Raw genomic sequence first — 19,462 nt, 5'->3', positions numbered from 1 at the left:
TCCTGTTCTTCTCCATTCTGAATCCCCTCAGGGTGCACAGTCTTGGTTGCAGTGGCTGATGGTTTGATGGCTGCAACATCCTTTGTTTACTGATTAAGGCAGATGACATTTTTCATTTACAGAACCTGATAAATAGCTGTCACCTTCTCCTACATAGCCCTCAACACTCACTTTTTAATTCCAGAATATTACTAAGAAGTATTGGCATTAGGCCCAGAATATTTGGTTATTCCATCATAAAATCTTACATTATTATTATTACATTTTCCCAGAATTGTATCATACTTGAAATCCATCAAGTGTTATAAAAAATGTGATAGACATTCAACAACATTGTTCATTTCTTTTTCCCTTTTTAGATTAAACAGTGTAGCTATTATTAAAAAATTAAATTATCGAAATGGTACTGATGAAACCAGTGACAGGGCAAAAGTGGAGATACAGAAGTAGAGAATGGACTTGAGGACACGGGGCTGGGGTGGGGGGCGAAGGGGAAGCTGGGACAAAGTGAGAGAATAGCATAGACATATTTACACTACCAGCTGTAAAATAGGTAGCTAGTGGGAAGTTGCTGTATAACAAAAGATCAACTTGATGATGGGAGATGCTTTAGAGGGCCAGGACAGGGAGGGTGGGAGGGAGTCATGGGAGGGAGGGGATATATGTATAAATACAGTTGATTCACTTTGGTGTACCTCAAAAACTGGTACAAGAGTGTAAAGCAAATATATTCCAATAAAGAGCTTTAAAAAAAATTAAATTATCTAATGTCTTAAGACTTGAAAACAATGTGAACCCTGGGTTATGTTACTATTATATAAACACATTTTAAAAAAATCAAAGTCTAGAGATGTCCCTTAAATGTGACATCCGTGAACTGATATACCATCTATATGTCTCTCTCAATATATAGTTTTGAGGGAGATGGTGAGAAGTCAGTAAGCTGTAAGGAGATCTGTCACTTGGAAATGACCTTCTTTATTGCCAAATTAACCCATGCATATACACAATGGTGGTTTTTTTTCTGGACACGTGATTCTGGAAAAATTAATTTGATAATATTATTGTTATTATCTGATGTTATTGTTTCTTCTGGGGCACACTGTATGTAGAAAATCAGTTTAGAATGTGCACCCTGTCTCCAGATGCCTTTGCTTCATCCTTCTCTGTTAGCTATGGCTTTAATATCCTTCATCTTAGCTCAGGGCTGTTGTTTTGCCTCGGTACCCCACTCCTTCCTTTATGTAAAATGAAAACAAAAAAACAATAAACCGAAGATATGTCACTGTATTGTATGCATGTCACAGATACCCTTGTAACAAAACTAGCAGATGTGGCCTTAGATGCCACCAAGAACTCAGATAGGAGGCAGATACTCCACATATTCTAAAACTGCATAGAAATGATTACAATTAGCTTTGAAAACAATTCCACACACTTGAAGTCCAAAAAAATGTGTAGCATTTTCTGTAGCGCTTCCTGGAACTTTATTAATGACACACTTTGCAGAGGAAATGGTTGTTTTCCTGGTGCTGAAGATTAGGGAAAAGTTTGCAAGGCCAATTATAGTCTATATCAGAGGTCAGTAAACTAACAGATTGGGCAGCTGCCTGGTTTTCTAAATAAAGTTTTATTGGAAGACAGCCATGTCCATTGGCAGAGTTGAGTGGCTGTGAAGACTGTCCGGCCTGCAAAACCTGATACATCTGTAATCTGGTCTTTCACTGAACTGTCTGTGGACCCCTGTGGATGTGGACACATCAACAAATAGAGACATAGATACATGAATATAGTATGTGATAATGACATTTCATAATATTACTGTGCGATGATTCATGAATAATAAATCTGAATATTAGATATGTTTTTTTCTGTAAATAGAATGAATTTCTTAGCAAATTTTCAACCCTTGATGTGAGTTCCATTCTTCCTGTCTCCCATGACAATGTACACGGTTATTACGGCATTGGACCGGTTTCTCACATCCATGTTCCCTTGAGATGTTCCCTCAGCAATGCACCAGTTCAAAGAATGAATCAAAACAGCGACTTGCCATGGATCTAAATTTTTAATCTTTCAGCTGGTTTCATCAACTTGAGATGTAAAGAGTCCATATCAATCAAAAGCTTTCACATCCAATGTGAAAATTCCTAGATAACGTTCAGCTTAGAAAACAGAAGTTTAACCTTTAATGCTTCTTGTAGAAGTAAGCCTTTCAATGAGTAAATAATTGTGGCACAACTACCAAGTCAGGCCCTGCACCAGATACCAGGGGTCCAGCAGAGAAGGAGACATGCACAGCCCCTGTCATTTGGAGCTTAGTACTTACTTCTTACATAAGGTCTGTCCTTTCATTTAAAGCTGCGACTGGTTAGTGCACAAAGGCAATGCCAGTACAATCCATAAGTGCTGAGACCTCCAGAGCAGTGGGAAACAGCTCTACTCCTGCACAAAAATGCCTGGTTCCATGGAGCATCAAGAAGGAACTGGATGTGACACTGGTAGCCAAAATTTACGTTCCAGTTACACTGAGTTACATTGCTAAATGTGAGGCCCCACGGGATGGTTTACAGTGTATTTATTTAAAAAATAAAACCACATCCCAAAATATATTTAAATGTGGAAGAAACTAAGCATATGACTAAGTTAGTGCTTACCAATGCAATGAGTGAAGAGTTTCAGTTATGTAAAAAGAATGGGGAAAACAGACACAGAGAAACCCTTTAATTTTTGTCTATGTTTGTCAATTAAAACCGAGAATAAACCACTTAGAAACTTTTAATCAGAGTCTCGTTGCAATTTTGTCCTATTTTTCAATGGCAGAGATTTGTATTTAGATTTCCTTTTTATTTGAGGGGATTGCTAGCTTTATGTATTTCTGAACTGAAAATAACTTTTTTTATGATTATAAAAATAACAAACGTTCATATAGTGTTTCAGCAATACATAATTTATAATACTTTTAAGTGAGAACATGTAATATAAGCACTCAAAATCCTACCATCCTTAATAATGGTGCTATTTATTGAGCAGCTGCAGTAGGTGATTTACATGCACTATTTCATTTCTATAAGGACCCCTAATCTACCAGTTATACAACATCCACTACTGTGACCCCCATTTTGCTGATGGGGAAACTAAGGTTGACAGAAGTTAAGTAATTTTTGCCCAAGGCTGTAGAACTGGTAGCATCAGGGGTTCTTGTACAGAACTCAGAGGGTCTTCAAATCTAGACAGCAAACCCAGATTTATTTCATTGACCTCTAGCTGACATTTAGCATTTCTTCGTCATAAATGCAAGCAATGAGCTACACTAGTATTGTTGTACCGCAGACTTCTTCGCCAATATAAATCACATGTGTTTTCATATCACATTACAATTGCTGCACAGATCTCTCTAAATATTACTTACACTCATCACTGCTTTGAAATGACAATAGTTATTAGATGTGCTTCCAGATCCTGTGGTTTGCAGATTACTATATCATCACATTTAAAAATATTTTGATAACTTTATTTTAATACAATCAGCCTACTTTGTAATGCTATGTATTTTATTTTAAACATTTAGAAACATTGAAAAAGGAATCTTCAGGCTTCACCAGACTGCCAAAGGGACCCATGGCACAAAAATAAAGGTAGGGGCCTCTTGGTAAGGAGCGAGCTGAAACGCACACCCAGGTGGTCTGACTCCAGGGCTTGGGCTCAGGCTTGTGACAACTCTGCCATTCTGCCTGATCTTAGACTCGTGTTCACATTTTGGTGAAGATATTTTCAGCTCTCTCAACTGATTAAGTGGTGATTAGGCAAACCTGGGGAAAAGTCAAGGAAACATTCTTAGGAACAGAAACCCTTCCCTTCTTCCTCCTTTTCTTAAGGAGGCAGTGGGGAACTGGGGCTAGCTATTATCTGGGCCTCTGGGGTGAACTGGAGGAGCAGTTTCAAGGCCACCAAGGAACTGTACCCCTGGGAGTGGGATAGGTCATAGACTAAGTTGACCTACAAGTGAGAGACATCAGAGACATTCTCAAACAGAAAAAACCCCAGAGATACTACACTTGTGGACTCTTGGGGGTAAAATATTCCTTAATGATAAAGTCCTGTCACTCAAAAGATTGAAAAGGACTGGGTACAGTGCTCAATTTTTAAAAGCGAAAAAACTTTCAATAGGTATAAAGTTCTGAGTAAACGAAAGAGCTACCTAAAAAAATTACCCTTTGAATACAAACATAAGAAATATTTTCAAGGAAGCAAAGAACACTTCCTGATAGACCTACCAACTAACCCAATGGTACTTTTGCCGTGACTATGAAGGCTCCCCTCCTCAAGGCACTTGAATACTATCTGCTGGAAAATATTCCTTATAAATGGGCAAATTGCACTGTGTACAGCCTGGACAACCATGCATGGCAGCCCTGCTTCCTGACAATACCAACAGTGATGAAATCCAGCCAAATACAAGATAAGTCAAGACAAGGAATTCAGAAAAGAAGAGCCTGCATTTTAGAGACCGGTGGTACAGCAACTGTAGTAAGTATGGAAATATGGCTTTAAAACCATAGGGATTATATTGAGAGACATTAACTGTTAAAATAATTGACAATATAAAAGTACAACAGAAGTCAGGAAATGAAGAAGGGATAGCATCAATTCTCTCTCATGGAAGGAAATACATAAAATGTCCCAAAACATTAAGCACAGTGTTAAAAAAAAAATCTCCCATCCGTGGTAGCCCCTTGAGATGTGTAGTGATGTCTCAGCTTTAGCCAAGACAATGTTTGAGCCAATCTCTGTTCTTTATCTTAGCAAACTGATGCTCTGATTTCTGTGTGCTTGGGTCATCACGGGAGATGGATTCAGGTCCGCTGACAAAATTAGGTGTCTGAGAGTGCGGGGGGGGGCGGTCAGGCTATGCACCCTGATGACAAGCACATCCCATGCATTCTCCTGGAAGACAGCTAGCTGTTTTTTCCTGGCTATGCTTCAGTCCAACCACAAGCCTTTCCATTTGAAACTTCTGCAACACTTCTAGCTCATTCCAGTTTTCCTTACGGCTTGTCCTGATGATATGAGTTCACAATACCCGTTTGTAATGTGGAGTTTATGAACAGACTCATGTAGAAGGAATTCTGACTTCTGGCTATGCTTCTGGACCTGCCTCGCCATTTATCCCCAACTTCTCTAATCCTTCCAATATTTCTGGTAAGTGGAAATTGCTAACGTGGCAGACTGGCTATGCATTCACTAAACCTGTTTTCTTTTCTTCCTGCACAAACAGCTTGACTGCATTTCCCAGCCTCCCTTGCAATAGTGTGGCCATGTGACTGAGTTCTGGCCAACAGAATGAGGAGGAAGTTATATACACCACTCCAGACACAGCCATAAAAGTCTCTAGGCTGTCTCACAGAGAGCCCTGAGGACTCCAAGAGCCTAGCCCAGGAGCAGGCAAACTTTTTCTTGAGGGGCTAGACAGGAAGTATTTTAGGCTTGTGGGTCACACAGTCTCTGTCACAACTCCTCAGTGCTGTTGTTGTAGGGCAAAAGCAGCCATGAATAACATAAAGAAATGGACATGGATATAGCCCAATAAAATTATATTTACAAAAACAGAAGGCTGTCTCATAGTGCATCATTTGTTGATCCCTGCCCGAGAGGATGGCAGAGCCACAAGACGGACGGAGCCTGGGTTCCTGATTGGCTGCCTGGGAAGCACTCCCTCCCACCCATGAAAGCACTTACTCTAACTAATTCAGCAAAATGGAAACCTCAAAAGACACTGTACTGAGCTTCCAGGCAGGGGGAAACCAAGTCTGAACATTCATTGCTCTCACACTTTGGTATTTCACATGAAATGCCCCAGTGATGCTAGTTTCTCTAATTCTCTATTCACTAGTGACAGTTTAAAAAAATATGAAGAGCCACAAAGCTGTGTCAGTTTTAAAATGTCCCATTTATAACTGCATTAGGGATTATGAACTTAAAATTCACAGCTTTTCAAGATGCTGTTCTTCCAAAAAGAAATATAACTGGCTACTTAGTGTGGATCTTTTTATACATAAGATGTGCAGTATTGCTTTATGCTCATTGGCTGCCGCAGGCTGGAGCTGCCTGCCCCGGCTTTCCAAGTGCAACTCCATTACTGAAATTGCTCACTGTCGCCAAGGATCAACAGGGTTGGCTGGCTGCAGATTCAGGCCCATGGCTAATGAAAGATTCCACTCGATGCAATCTCTGCAAACTCTGGCATTGAAACACAGATGTTAAGGATGTTTGAGATTGCTGGTCTATTCAAGTTTCAGTGGTTTGGAATCTCATCCTTTGCATTAATCCACCTGGTGATTTTTGGTGTTCTTGTCACCTTTATTTATAAATAAAGAGTTAAGAACTGAAACAGTGCTTGGAGCATAGCAGGCATAGAATACATAAATATTTGCTGAATAAAGTTCTTTTAAATTTAGTGCATAACAATATATTATTAAATTAGCCCCACGGCCACAGTTATGAAACTTTTCTTGCCAAGTCTCCTATAACAACAGCAACAACAAAACCAGTAAGAGAAACTGGCACATGTGGGGGGTAATTTTTAGTGGCTGACAGAGACGGTCAGGATGGATCACGGAGCTCAATACCTGTCCTCATAGGATATAATCTGGATTGCTCGAATAGGCAGTTGATGATGTAAGAAACTTTTCTGATTATTTGTCGAAAATAACTTGCAGCAATTAAAAAATTTTTTTCTGGTATAAAAATGAGACTAAAATGTACAGATAAATTCTTAAAAAGTTCACGTGAATCACATTACCCAGAATAAAATGGCATTCTTGGACAAATGATTCTGAAATCCCTCTTTACCTTTTCTTTAGTAGTGAATATCTGAATGGCAAAAACACCTTCCTGAGGTAAGTGTGTAAGTTTCACGGTCCCTTACCTTCCTAAAATATTCCTCTTTCACTAGGATCACCTGTGGTTTCAGACTGTTCCATATGGGGGACCGGGTAACCCAATGGCCTAAGTGGAGTGTTTAGGCCATTGGGTTACCTGGGGACTTGGAGAGAACTTACATTGGTCATTTCTTTTTCTCTATCAATTTTTTATTTATTTTGATAAAGCTACAAAAATAATCACTTCTTATTAAATTACTCTCAACTTTATTACAGCAGGTAATAGAAAAATGTGTGAGGTAAGCCATTTTCTATTTGAAATGTCAAGCAAAAGGGAATATCCTCCCTATTCAACACTGATTACTTTTTTCCTGAAGTATGTTCAGCACATGATGGCATATCGTGAAAGAATGATTGATATTTTAACAACCCTTGAATTTTTAAATTTATGGCAATCAGCTAAAAATTCTATTGTAAGCCATGAATCAAGAAATTCAGCTAAAAATGACTGATACAATATTTTCTAAATTTTTATGCATGAGACCCCAGTTTTTCCTCTTCAAATAAGGAATAAGAGAAATCTTGAACAAAATTGTTAAATGCTACATATCCAGTTACAAAATCTGAAAATGAGAGTGATATCCTAAAAAGGAATGAGATAGGGATTACTCATCCTGAACCGTACGTTCAATCAGAGAAATGCGCCACCCCTGGTCACCATTCAGAAATTACGTAATCCCTTCAAAAACTCCCTAAGGCAAGTCTAATCACCTTGAAGAATTCTCACCTTTGGAGAGAATACAGAACTGGTCCAAAGCACTTAAACAGTAAACAGAAGCCACAAATTAAATCTGGGCTCCGTTGACTTTGCAGTCCATGCTCTTTTTGCCACACCAGACTGCTGAATTCATGCTCCACACAGTAGACACTGAAGTAGTCTTTCCACCCAATTCATCTTCTCACCACCTGATTTAGTGTTAAAGTCACATATTAGCAGGTAACCATAACTTCTTTAAAAAGCAGTTTGGAAATTCAACAGAGCACAGTGTGTGTAGGTGGAGAGTGTCTTCATTGCCCAGATCTGGCTTTTGAAGAGCACATCGACGTGTTCCAGCTGGTGGGCTTGAAGCCAATGTACCCTTTTTTGTCTTGGTGTAAATTATTAATGGGCCTCCTGTGGTAGGCAGAATAATGGCCTCCTCACAACGGTCACATCGTAATCCCGGGAAGCTGTGGATATGTTACCTTACTTGGTAAAAGGGACTTTGTAGATGTGATCAAGTTAAGCATTATGAGATGGTGAGATTATACTGGATTATCTGGGTGGGCCCAATATAATCATACCAGTCCTTATAAAAGGAGCGGGAATGGCAATCAGTTTTAAAGATGCTATACTGCTGGCTCTGAAGATGGAAGAAGGGGCTACCAGCCGAAGAAGCAGGCAGCCTCCGGAAGCTGGAAAAGGCGAGGAAACAGATTCTCCCCGAGAGCCTCCAGAAGCCACACGCCTATGCTAACACACGGTTTTAACCCAGTGAGACTTCTGACCTCCAATACTGTAAGGTAATCTGTGTTGTTTTTAGCTACTAACTATGTGGTAATTTGTTACAGCAGCCATAGGAAACTAACATCCTTTCAATTTCAAAAGTGTTCGTGTGTTCAATAAATAAGGGGATAGAGTTCATAACGGGTCAAGCTTTGACCTTGAAAAGCCAACACACCATCACCTTGAAAATTTCCCACATGAATCTCTTCCTGGGTTTGGTTTTAGGGGATCTCTCGGCTTAGTAAAGCTCATCTCCTGTAGTTTCCATGGATTGTTATAGATTTACTGTTCTGGATTCAATAGCGTTCTTAGGTGATAAAGAACAGAAATATATGACCACTTTTCAAATCTTGTAAAATTAGAGTGTGCAAGAGCACTATACCACGTAGATAGTCTAATTCAGAATTAGGTCCTTTGCTTCTGTGGGATGTGGGGATTTATTGCCCAGTCAGCACAAGAGGCAGAGAAGCTGCAAACAGTGGACTGACGGGTGGGGAAGGGAATGGATTTTTTCCAAGGATGGACAGCGAGAAAAAGCAAATAATCAATGTTGGGCAGGAGAGCTTCATTTAATCATTTAGTTCTGCCTGGGTAAGCAACATCTGTGAGCAAACAGCCCCCCTCTCTCAACTTACAGATATTTATAACCAGACCAGAAGGTTGTTTAAAGACATCACGATTAGGTGCAAGAATAAACTCTAACGGCAGATGGCGGTAAAACCAAATGAGATCTCAGAGGTCACAGGTTAATCGTCACTACTGAAGCATGAGCCCCCTCCATGTTATGCCTCTCACGTTCTCGCCCAGCTTCCTCCAGTGAGGGTGTCTCCCAGGAGAGTTGTATTCCATTTTCGGATGACGAATTGTTAACTAGGTTTCTTTCTATCTTGCTATAATCTTATAACCTTCACCCTTTGGTCCTAGTGCCACCTGCTTGCAGCCACATAAATTAAGTCTGAACCAGTGACTCTCAATTCTGGCTGCAAGCTAGGGTCAACTGGGGAGTCTTTAAGAATATCGTGCCCAGGCTGCACTGCAGACCACTTAAATACACATGAGAGTGGGACTGACGCATCAGTATCTTAAAAACTCTTCAGGTGATTCCAGTGTGTAGTCAAGGTTGAGGGGTACTGGCTTAAACTCTCTTCCACACTATACTCTTTAAAGAGTTAAGGACACCCTGACCTGAAATGAATCTTCTCTTCCTTAGGCTGTGACTTTCAACCATCTCCTTAAAGCAGACCACGTGAGGCAACTAAGCCACCCTGGCCAGGAACCACCAGGGAAGACTTGGTGGCCCAAAGGCCATGGTGGGCTTGAGTTGGTTCCTTCCATGGTTTTAAAACTATAACCAGATAGATAAATAGGGATTCATCCAAATTAAAAACTTTTCTGCTTCCAAGGACACTAGTAAGAAAATGAAAAGACAATCACAGAGTAGGAGAAAATATTTGCAAATCATAAATCTGATCAGGATCTAGTATCCAATATACATAAAGGAACACTATAATTCAATAATAAAAGACAAATAACCCAACGAAAAATGGGCAAAGAATCTAAATAGAAATTTCTCCAAAGGAGATATATAAAAATATAACCACCTCCTCCTACTCCCCCAAATAGACACACACACATATACATACCATCACCTGACATCACCATTCTTAAATTCTGCAAAACTTGCCAAGAGCATAAGTTGCTCTTAATGATAAAATTACCCCCAATAAGCATGTTTTAAAAATCAATTTTCTGAGATGGCCCATCTGGCTGTGGTGGGAAACCTGCAAGCCACTCAGAGCCACCCTGCTGCCGGCTCTGGAGAGCCTCCCATCCGAGAAGCCTGAGGTCAATTTCAGAGGCAGGCAAGCTGGACCCTGGGGAAAAAATCTTGGATTTTCCAAATAATGACTATTTGAGTGCAAGTTCCAGCATTTCTTGGAAGATTCTTTTAGAAATTAAGGAAAAGGAACTTTTTTAAGATTTAAAAAGCTTATTTCTTTGCAGATATGAAATAGTATTGTTCATAAAACAGAGAACAGTAAAAGGCAGTGTTTATTCAAGAAGTGATGTGGTGGGACCTCATAGGTGGTGCAGTGGTTAAGAATCCGCCTGCCAATGCAGGGCACACAGGTTCGATCCCTGCTCCAGGCTAAGCCCGTGAGCCACAACTACTGAAGCCCACGTGCCTTAGAGCCCGTGCTCCGCAACAAGAGAAGCCATGGAAATGAGGAGCTTGCACACCGCAACGAAGAGTAGCTCCCGCTTGCCGCAACCGACAAAGCCCGTGGGCAGCAACGAAGACCCAACACAGCAATAACTAACTAACTAACTAAAAAAAAAAAAAAAAAAGTCAGAAGGTACCATAAAAAAGATAAAAAAATAAGCCACAAAATGGGATTTTTGCATCTCATAAAATTCACCAAAGATGTGTACAGATCTAACATAAAGAACTCCCCATCAATAGGGAAAACCTGGGCATGAAACATAAAAAATAATTTCATAGACAAAAAAACACAAGGAACCAGTAATCATAAAGAAAACATATGCAGCCTCCAGATTTCAATAGGATGTCTAGAAATGCAAAATAAAACTACAAAGAGGTACCACTTAATTCCTTTTAAAGATATTTACAGAATTTAAAGTATAAGAAAAGCTAGATGTTGAGGACTAGTAACAAAACCTAGTTGATGAGGTTTGAACCCTTACTCTGGTGAAGTATAAATTGGTATAACAATTTTGGGAACCAATTTGGCATTTCTTTATAAAAATTAACACCCAATGATTCAGTAATTCTACTCCTAAACTTATGCCCTAAAGAATTAAAGACATGTACAAAAATGTTTTTAGAACATTGTCATATTAGGGAAAAATGGCAAACAACAGGAATTAATGGAGAAGAGAATAAAGTAGTTGTAGCAAATTCATGCAATGGAAACTACACACCAGTGAAAAAACTGAACTATAGCTCCCAGACACAAGCAACAAACAGGTGAATCTTATAAACGTAATGTTGAAAAGAACAGGAAGTTGCAAACATTTTGATAAACTTCAAGTAAAATTTAACCATATATTATTTCGGAGCACATCCATATATTGAAACGAGAGTAGTATGAACCAGAAAAAAAAGAAATTCAGGACACTGGTTTCTCTGAGGGGCAGGATATCAGGAAGGTACTTGAAATAAACCTGTTCATGTATTTCTTAAGTTGTGTACTGCAAAAAAAAAAAAAAAAAAAGTGATGTGGTGTCAGCTGTAAGTATAGGAGAGTGAAGGGAAAGGAGAGAGAGAGCATTTGTCTATGTCTCAATGTTGATTACCATAATATTAACAGGGCTTTGCAATTACTGCCTCTGTGCAAGGTTCCTGACTGGTCAATAGAATTCTCAAATTATTTTAAAGATCTTTGTTTCAAAAAGGAAATGAAACCAATTATGAGATTTATTTAAAAACTATTTCAAAAAAACACTGAAACCCTGAATGCGAGCAAAGATTCAGTACAAGCTTATTCCTCAAATTATTTATAATAGCCAAAAAGAGACACCACCTGAATCCAATAAGCAGGGATTGTTAAAGCAATGGTTCTCAATGTTTAGCAATGAGTGGAGACATTTTTGACAGTCACTACTTGGGGGATGCTATTGGCATTGAGTGAGTCGAGGCCAGGGATGCTATTAAACATCCCATAATGCACAAGACAGGTCCCCTCCCCCAACAAAGAATCACCTGGTCTAAAATGTCAATAGTACCATGGTTAAGAAACCCTGGGTTAAAAAAATTAAGTATAAGCATAGCTATTCCATGGAATACTCTATATCTACAAAAATAATCTTGTAGATGAGTGATTCTCAAATCTGGCTGTGTGTTAGGATATATGATGAATCATCTGAAGAGCTTTTAAAAGTTCCCACTCCTGACCAATCAGGATCAGACTCTCTGGGGCGGAGCCTGGGCTCCAATTTTTTTTTAATAAAACTTTATTAAATACAATAAGTGGGTATGTCTGTTTCCTAAGAAAAGCAGTTACAAAGGATAATAGCAGGTGCAGGTTTGTTGACTTGGCTTTGAGCCTTATGGTGGTTGGAATGCCTATGTTTTATATTTTCTCCAGATGATTTTAATACACAGCCAGGACTGAGAACCACTCATTTAGACTCATATTATATATAGATATTAAATGACAGGGAAATATGTACATGCTAAGTTCAAATAAAGCATGTAACAAAGCAGTATGCGTGGTGTAATTAAATTTAAAAACATATATGAACTGTAAAATATGTGCACTATAAAAATAATATGCACTGTAAATGGTACCAAGGTATAAAAGTACTTATCTGTATTTTCTGACTTTCTCACAATGAATATGTATTTCTTTGTAATAAAAGACGACAGATCACTCAAGGAAACAATTTGGCAGTTTCTTATAAAACTAAACATGCTACAACCATAAGCCCAGTAATTGTACTCTTAGGTGTTCATTTCAGAGAACTGAAAACTCTACTCCCACAAGAACCTGTACGTGAATGTTTATAGCAGCTTTATATGTAACAGCTTCAAACAAAAACAACCCAGAGTCTTTCACTGAGTGCATGGTTAAATAAATCATGGTACATCCATACCGTGGAATAGTACGCAGCAATAAAAAAATGAGCTCCTGATATACAAAACAATCTGGATGAATCTCCAGAGAACTATGCTGAGAAATTATGCTGTGAAAAGAGTTGATCTCAAAAGTTTACATACTGTATATTTCCATTTACATGCCATTCTTGAAGTGACAGATTTAGAGAAATGGAGAATAAATTAGTGGTTTCAAGGGGTTAAGGAGGTGGGTGAGAGACAAGTAGGTATGGTTATAAAAAGGCAGCAAGAACAACCCTTGTGGGGATGAAATGTTCTGTATGTTAACTGTGTCGATGTTAATATCCTGATATTGCATCATAGTTCTGCAAGATGTCACCAATGGGGGAAACTAGAAAAAGGGTAAATGGGAAGTCTCTGTATTATTTCTTAAAACTGCATGTGCATCTACAATTATCTTGAACGTGTGATTTTAAAAAGAAGACAATAGGAATCAATTTTAACTAGAGAAAACACCTATTGTGTTGAACCAATTTTACCCCAAGGAAATTTGTAAAATGGTAACGAAATACAGGTGTATAGTGAAAAGCATTGCTTTAAGAATTTAAAAACATCTATGACACCTCCAAATTGGTGAGTACAGGAATGTAATTTTCAGATAACACAGGTTCCCTTCTGATGGCACGATGACAGGGTACTACCCGGTTTCCTCTTCCCCAAAGTTCCTTATGCTAAGTTAGCAGTAATATACAAATGATGAGAAGAGAAAATGGATTTTGGAGAGTTAGAATTGCCCTGGTTCATCAGCCCTCCCAGTTCCCGCTGCTGGTTTAGCATGCAGAGAGCCCCAGGTCTAACCGAAAGTCAGTGGAAGTGTGAGCGGTGACAGAGTCAAACAGGAACGAGCACCGTTCGGGTACCCCTTTCAGGTACTTGTTCTCAAATTCAGAGAACATCAGCCTCGCCTAGGAGTAGACTCCCCCAGACGCAGCCCCAGATGCAGATTCTGTGGCCCAGGGGTGCCGCCCAGGAATCTGCATGTTTACCAAGCACCCCTGGTGAAAACAGCCTTTCCGGAACACTGCTGTGAAGGATGCTGAGAGCCGAAATGGATCTGGACTGCCCGAGAAATGACCGCAGTCCTTCATCAGAACAATAGGTTTCAGTCGTCTTTCCTCCAGGACGATTAAAGGGGTTATTCTAGCTGGACCTTATAAAGACAATTATAGGCGTAAGCGCTGAGAAGAGAACTCACACTGAGGAATGGACTAGATGTGGATGCTTAGCTGTAGAGGAGAGAAGAAAAACGGCAGCCTCTGTGCTGTACTGATGAGACCCCGGCTGGGTAGTCCCCGGGGCTCCGGAAAAGAATTGTGTGTGTTTGGGAAGGTGGTCCTCCTAACACTGTAGTGGGGAGCAAGGCGGGGAACAGTCTGTGACTTTGCTTTTGACTCTTATGAGGACCAGGATGCAATCAGGAAACAAAATGTACCAACTAGACAAAACAAATGACCAACAAGGTACAAACGCCATCCAGCAATAGACAGTTTTTTAAGCTGCCATTTTTGCCACCACGCTGGGCAGAAGGTTCCATGTAAAACAGGGACTCAGCATTTCACCCCTATCTGCTGCCACGGCCGCTTTCTCCACCGCTCATCTTCCAGCTCGGCTTCTGGTCCTCCCAGCTGCCAACCTTGTTTGTGACCTCTTTTCCACCCGTGTCTGGTCTTCTCGGTCTGTTTCCTGGCTATGATTTTGGCTTAGCACAGTAACATTTCTGGTTATTCACTTCTGCTGCTTTGCCTCTGGTCATCTCAAGTAGATACTCCCTCCAGCTCAGCACTTCTCCGGGAACCTCCAAACCCAGTGTGACCTGGCTGAAGATGCCCTGCCCACCAAGATGCCCCATCCGCTGGCCACACCCGTGAGATGGTGACATTAACTGTAACACCACTGGTGAAGCACTTGGCTAGAAGTAGCCAGAGCAGCGCCTCTTTTTATCTGCCTCTTCTTCTTTTGCCCATTCTAGTTTGATCTTATCTGCTTGGATATCCCATACTTGTCCTTTTTCAGTGGTCATAGTCCCCACTGACCCTTATCTAATAGGACTAGTTAAGGAACGGCAAGCAGGTCTCTTCCCACATACCTATTCTAGTCAATTGTTAATGAATCAGTGAGTGTAGCATTTAAAAGATAGCCTCTCATAGCACCCCTCAGTGGACCATAACCAATCAGTCATGCATGCTTTGGGTGAGGATGTGGGTAGAGTCTTACCCTTGAAGAGGGTCATCTTTGTACTGAATAGTTTCTTCTTTTCTTTAAGGCTGATATATTAACTGCAAGTGCTTCATAGTATCTCTTTGCATTCCTTTACTCAAACCCCAGTCTTTCAGTAAAGAACCTATTTTGAATGCACTAGCATTTTCCATTCATATTTGCTATGAAAATATATGCAAAACAGAAACTGCCGGAACTGTGTCTTTTCTCCAATGAGAATATGCTCTTCCAGCGCCTTTGGCAGAATCCATTTGGCAGTTATAGTTTGGGAATCGTACAAGTCTTCCTAGCTTTAGGCTGGAAAAAGAATGCTTCTGGGGTGAATTATGTCAAAAAAACTGTCCCCCATTATTTGAAAGCCCGTCTCTCCATGGCTGTTTCGTATCTTTCACTATCAAATATCTGTAGTGACTAGTCTCTTATGACAAAGCGTTGCCTCAGTCTTACAGTTGGAATGTGAATACCCAGGTCATAGGGGTGAGCACACAGAGGGGCATTCTTGCTTCTCGATGCAAAATCCCCAAACCGGGGCCATTCCACAGCAGACCATTCCTACCTATATGCGTTCCTTCCTACAAAGTAGCATCTTCAGAAAGGAGCACGGACTCAACTTACCTTGTAGTGGAAGAGAAACAACCCGCAGAACAAGCTGTACAGATCTGCAGTGAGCAGGGAGAGGTTGACCGAAGTGGCGCTGGTTTTCTTGATGACCACGGGCATGAAGCTGTAGAGACCAAACATGCAGGCACTGAAGCCAACATAGAGCAGTCCTGGGGGGAGAGGAAAGAGAGGCGACGTCACAGCCTCCTCCAGGGCCTCTGTGGATCCACAGTGGGTGAAGCATGGGGAGTGGTGCCCCCCTCGTTTATCTTTCACTCTGTGAACTGAGGTTTATTATTGGGTAATACATGGCTAAAACGTAAAATAAAACGTGAAAATTTGCATGTGGAACAAGAACTATATGCTTCTCAGACATAGCTGATGTTTTGCTTCTTCTGGGAGGGAACACCTCTTAGTGGCTACACTCAGAACATAGGCTTAAGGCTTCTGAATTCTATTTCCAGTTGTGCTGTAATTACTTTCTAGTACCCCGGTCTTTCCCAACCTTTCCATTTCTTTTTTATTTGCAATATAGGAACAAAATTGCTTGGTGCCATGCATTGCTCAAAACAGTGAATAGCTACATAGTCCTTAAAATAGAAGGGCTTCCATGTCAAAGAGATGGGGACTAAGTCAGAGGAGTGAACTGAAGTCCTAACTGCGTGACCTTGGACAGATCACTGCATTGCTTTGACATAAGATTATCTGTCAGTTTCTTCCAGATTTGTGAATCCAGCTCAGCCCTACCCCCAACACCAGCGTCCTACTCCACCATCACTCTTCCTAGCACACCGCGGGCTCTCACATGCAGGCTCTGCTGTTTTATAAATAAATAGATAAATGCTTTGCAGACATCAAAGAATGAAGTTTTGCAAAACAGAAAGATAAAAAAGAAAAAAAATGCCCTAAAAATGCTATATGATAAGTTCCTCATCCTCTGAAATTCTCTCTCTCATTATATAACTAGATACACAATTGTTAATACTAATTCCATAAGTACATAATTTTGTTGAATCCCAGAAAAGAAGATTATGGCTAAATCTACAGTTTGGTTCATCATTTCTTAGATGTTGATACAACCCAAATGTAGAAAAATAATGCTCATCTCTCTACCTTGAAAGAATAAGGCATAGAATAAGCATAAGTAATGCAATTCAGTGGATCTTTGGGCATTTTTAGATAATAAAATATCCAACCTTTCCAAAGGAAACTTGATTACATGTGTCTGTTTTAGGCTGTGGAAAGATTGCTTCCTTTGAATTCTGTGAAGTTTGGAGGATTTGGTGGGTACTGGACACCCAGTCCCTTTGACTATGAAGAACAGGGATCCCTCCAAAGAGAAATTTGGATTTCCCATATGGAGAGCATTTAAGGGCATGAATCATTATTCTATATGTTTCTGATATTAAGTTTAAGGAAAGCCATGTCAAATCTATATAAAAATTTTATTTTGAACACTAAGTAAGCAAACTCAGTACAACAGCCCCCTCTAGTGTGGTGGAAATGCCCTAAGAAGAAATTGGAATAATCACTTTTCTCGTTTGGTAAATTATAGAAGTCCTCTTGTGGACATTCTGTCATAGTAATGTCAGATGGCTTTTGACTCTCCATCCAAAGTTTTAATTTCCTGAAAATGGTCAGTTTTCCTGTACTTGGGTTTCATGATACTTATAATTCATTTTCCTTTTAACCAAGTTACTAAAAATGCAAAATTAAATAACCTATGATTAATACATGAAAAGACAAAAATTAATTTGGTATTCCTTTAAGGAATCTGAGATGAACAGATGGGATAAAATATATTCTTAAGTTAATCCACTAAAAGTATTCTGACTTGATCGGAACATAGCCTAGGAACCCAAGCCTTTAAAAAAAATATTTTTAGATTATACATGACTGGGCTGGGAAGTTCCACAATCCCACCCTCCCATCACCTTACCTAGCACACTATGCACTCTCACATGTGAGATCTGATGCTTTATATTCACTCAGTTATTCAACCATGTATTCACTGAGTACCTACTATGCTCTAGGGACTCTACCATGGGCTAGCAATGCAATGGAAAACACAATAGACAGGAAGCTTAGAGTTGGTATTAGCACTATGAAGGGAGAAAAGGGTTCCTTATGGAGACCAGTGAGGAGTGCAGGGTCTCGGTCCAGGCAAGAGATGCCGGCGGCTTTGCTCGGAGTGGCGGTGGAGATGAAGGGAAGTGGCTGGTCTGTGAAGACTCAACATGCCCTGCTGGTAGACTGGATGTAGATAGTGAGAAAAAGGAGAGCATCAAAGATATCCATGGGTTCACATGGGTTCTGGCTAATTTAGAAACTGGGTGACTTATGACACCATTTACTGAGATGGAGAGAACTAAGCGGGAGGACCAGCTTTTCAGGGGAAATAAAAAGCTCTATTTGGAACATGTTAGGGGTTAGATGCTTATGCATCATCCAAAAGGATTTGTCCAGTAGGGAGTGGTTATACAACTGGTAGCTCAGGGAAGAGGTGTGACTGTACAAGCAAACTGGTGAGCCAGGGAGCGTAGGAAAATAGATACACAGCAGAGTTTCGCTCTGCTCATCAGGCTGCCTTGGGATGCTCCAAGCTTAAACATTTAAACATTCCAAACCTGTTCTTAAAACCTGCAGAATTAAATTTAGAGGGATAGGAGTGAAATATATACACCATCATAATTAATCACTTTGCTGGGTCAACCAATGTTTTTGTGTGTGAATACCCTATTTTGTGAGCAAAGCAAAGTCAGCCAAATGGACACCTGATTCAGTTGAGAGTGGGAACGCAGTATTGCCACAATTTGCTGATTTGTTTTTAGATGGACATTAGCTAGTAATGGATGTTAGTGATGCATCTGAAGGCCCAATTGCTGTCCACGTGGGGTTTTCAAACAATCGATCGACATGATCAAACAAATGGACTGAATCACTTTTTGACTGACAACCACACAATGGGTGCAATAACTACACTTGCAGACAACGTATATGTATAACCATTTCTTGTTTGAAACGATTTCCCTCTCATGAAAGGCAGAATTTAGTAGCTCTTGTCCTCATGCACTAAAGAGATTTAAGCGAAGAAAATGGAAAGAATACTATCAGCTAATACTGATTGAGCGCTTGCTACGTGTCATGTACTTTATGTATGTTAATTAATCTCCATAACAGTATGAAAACACCATTGCTATTGTTATCCTCTTTATACACATGAGGAAATAGGCTTATAGAGTCAATTGGTCAAAAAACAGTCTATACCAGGTGCAGTAGAGGACATATAATACGGGGCACAAGTTACAAAGGTGTTTGAATGGGTGATGAGGAGACAGGGATGGTGAGGCCACGCAGACATTAGCAACAGCAGTAAATTATTCACAGCCCTGGAGCCCGACAGATCCAGGGAGGAGGCCATGTTACCAGAGGTCAGAAGTCAGGGAGGCCCAGCAGAGGTATAATCAGAGGACACTCGGCCATTTCTAGAGACCTGACCTGAAACAGGGAGACACACCCTGGTTTCTTTCTTCCTCCCACCCTCCAATCCCCTTCTACTGCCTCCCATTGGCCAAATCT

The 19,462-nt window shown here is 40.2% G+C and overlaps 1 protein-coding gene across 1 annotated transcript in view; it reads right to left on the bottom strand.

Moving 5' to 3' along the window:
- SLC35F1 (solute carrier family 35 member F1) overlaps nucleotides 1-19,462 on the bottom strand; it is a 381,987-nt gene that overhangs the window by 14,211 nt on the left and 348,314 nt on the right. The window contains exon 7 of the mRNA XM_057739875.1: nucleotides 15,899-16,053. Coding sequence (XP_057595858.1) covers nucleotides 15,899-16,053 — 155 coding nt within the window. The remainder of the gene's footprint in view (nucleotides 1-15,898; nucleotides 16,054-19,462) is intronic.

This window comes from Hippopotamus amphibius, chromosome 6 (assembly GCF_030028045.1).
Source record: "Hippopotamus amphibius kiboko isolate mHipAmp2 chromosome 6, mHipAmp2.hap2, whole genome shotgun sequence".
In the NCBI taxonomy this organism is placed as follows: Eukaryota; Metazoa; Chordata; class Mammalia; order Artiodactyla; family Hippopotamidae; genus Hippopotamus; species Hippopotamus amphibius.
Note: the sequence above shows the minus strand (reverse complement) of the source record. Positions and strands in the feature narration are given on the sequence as shown.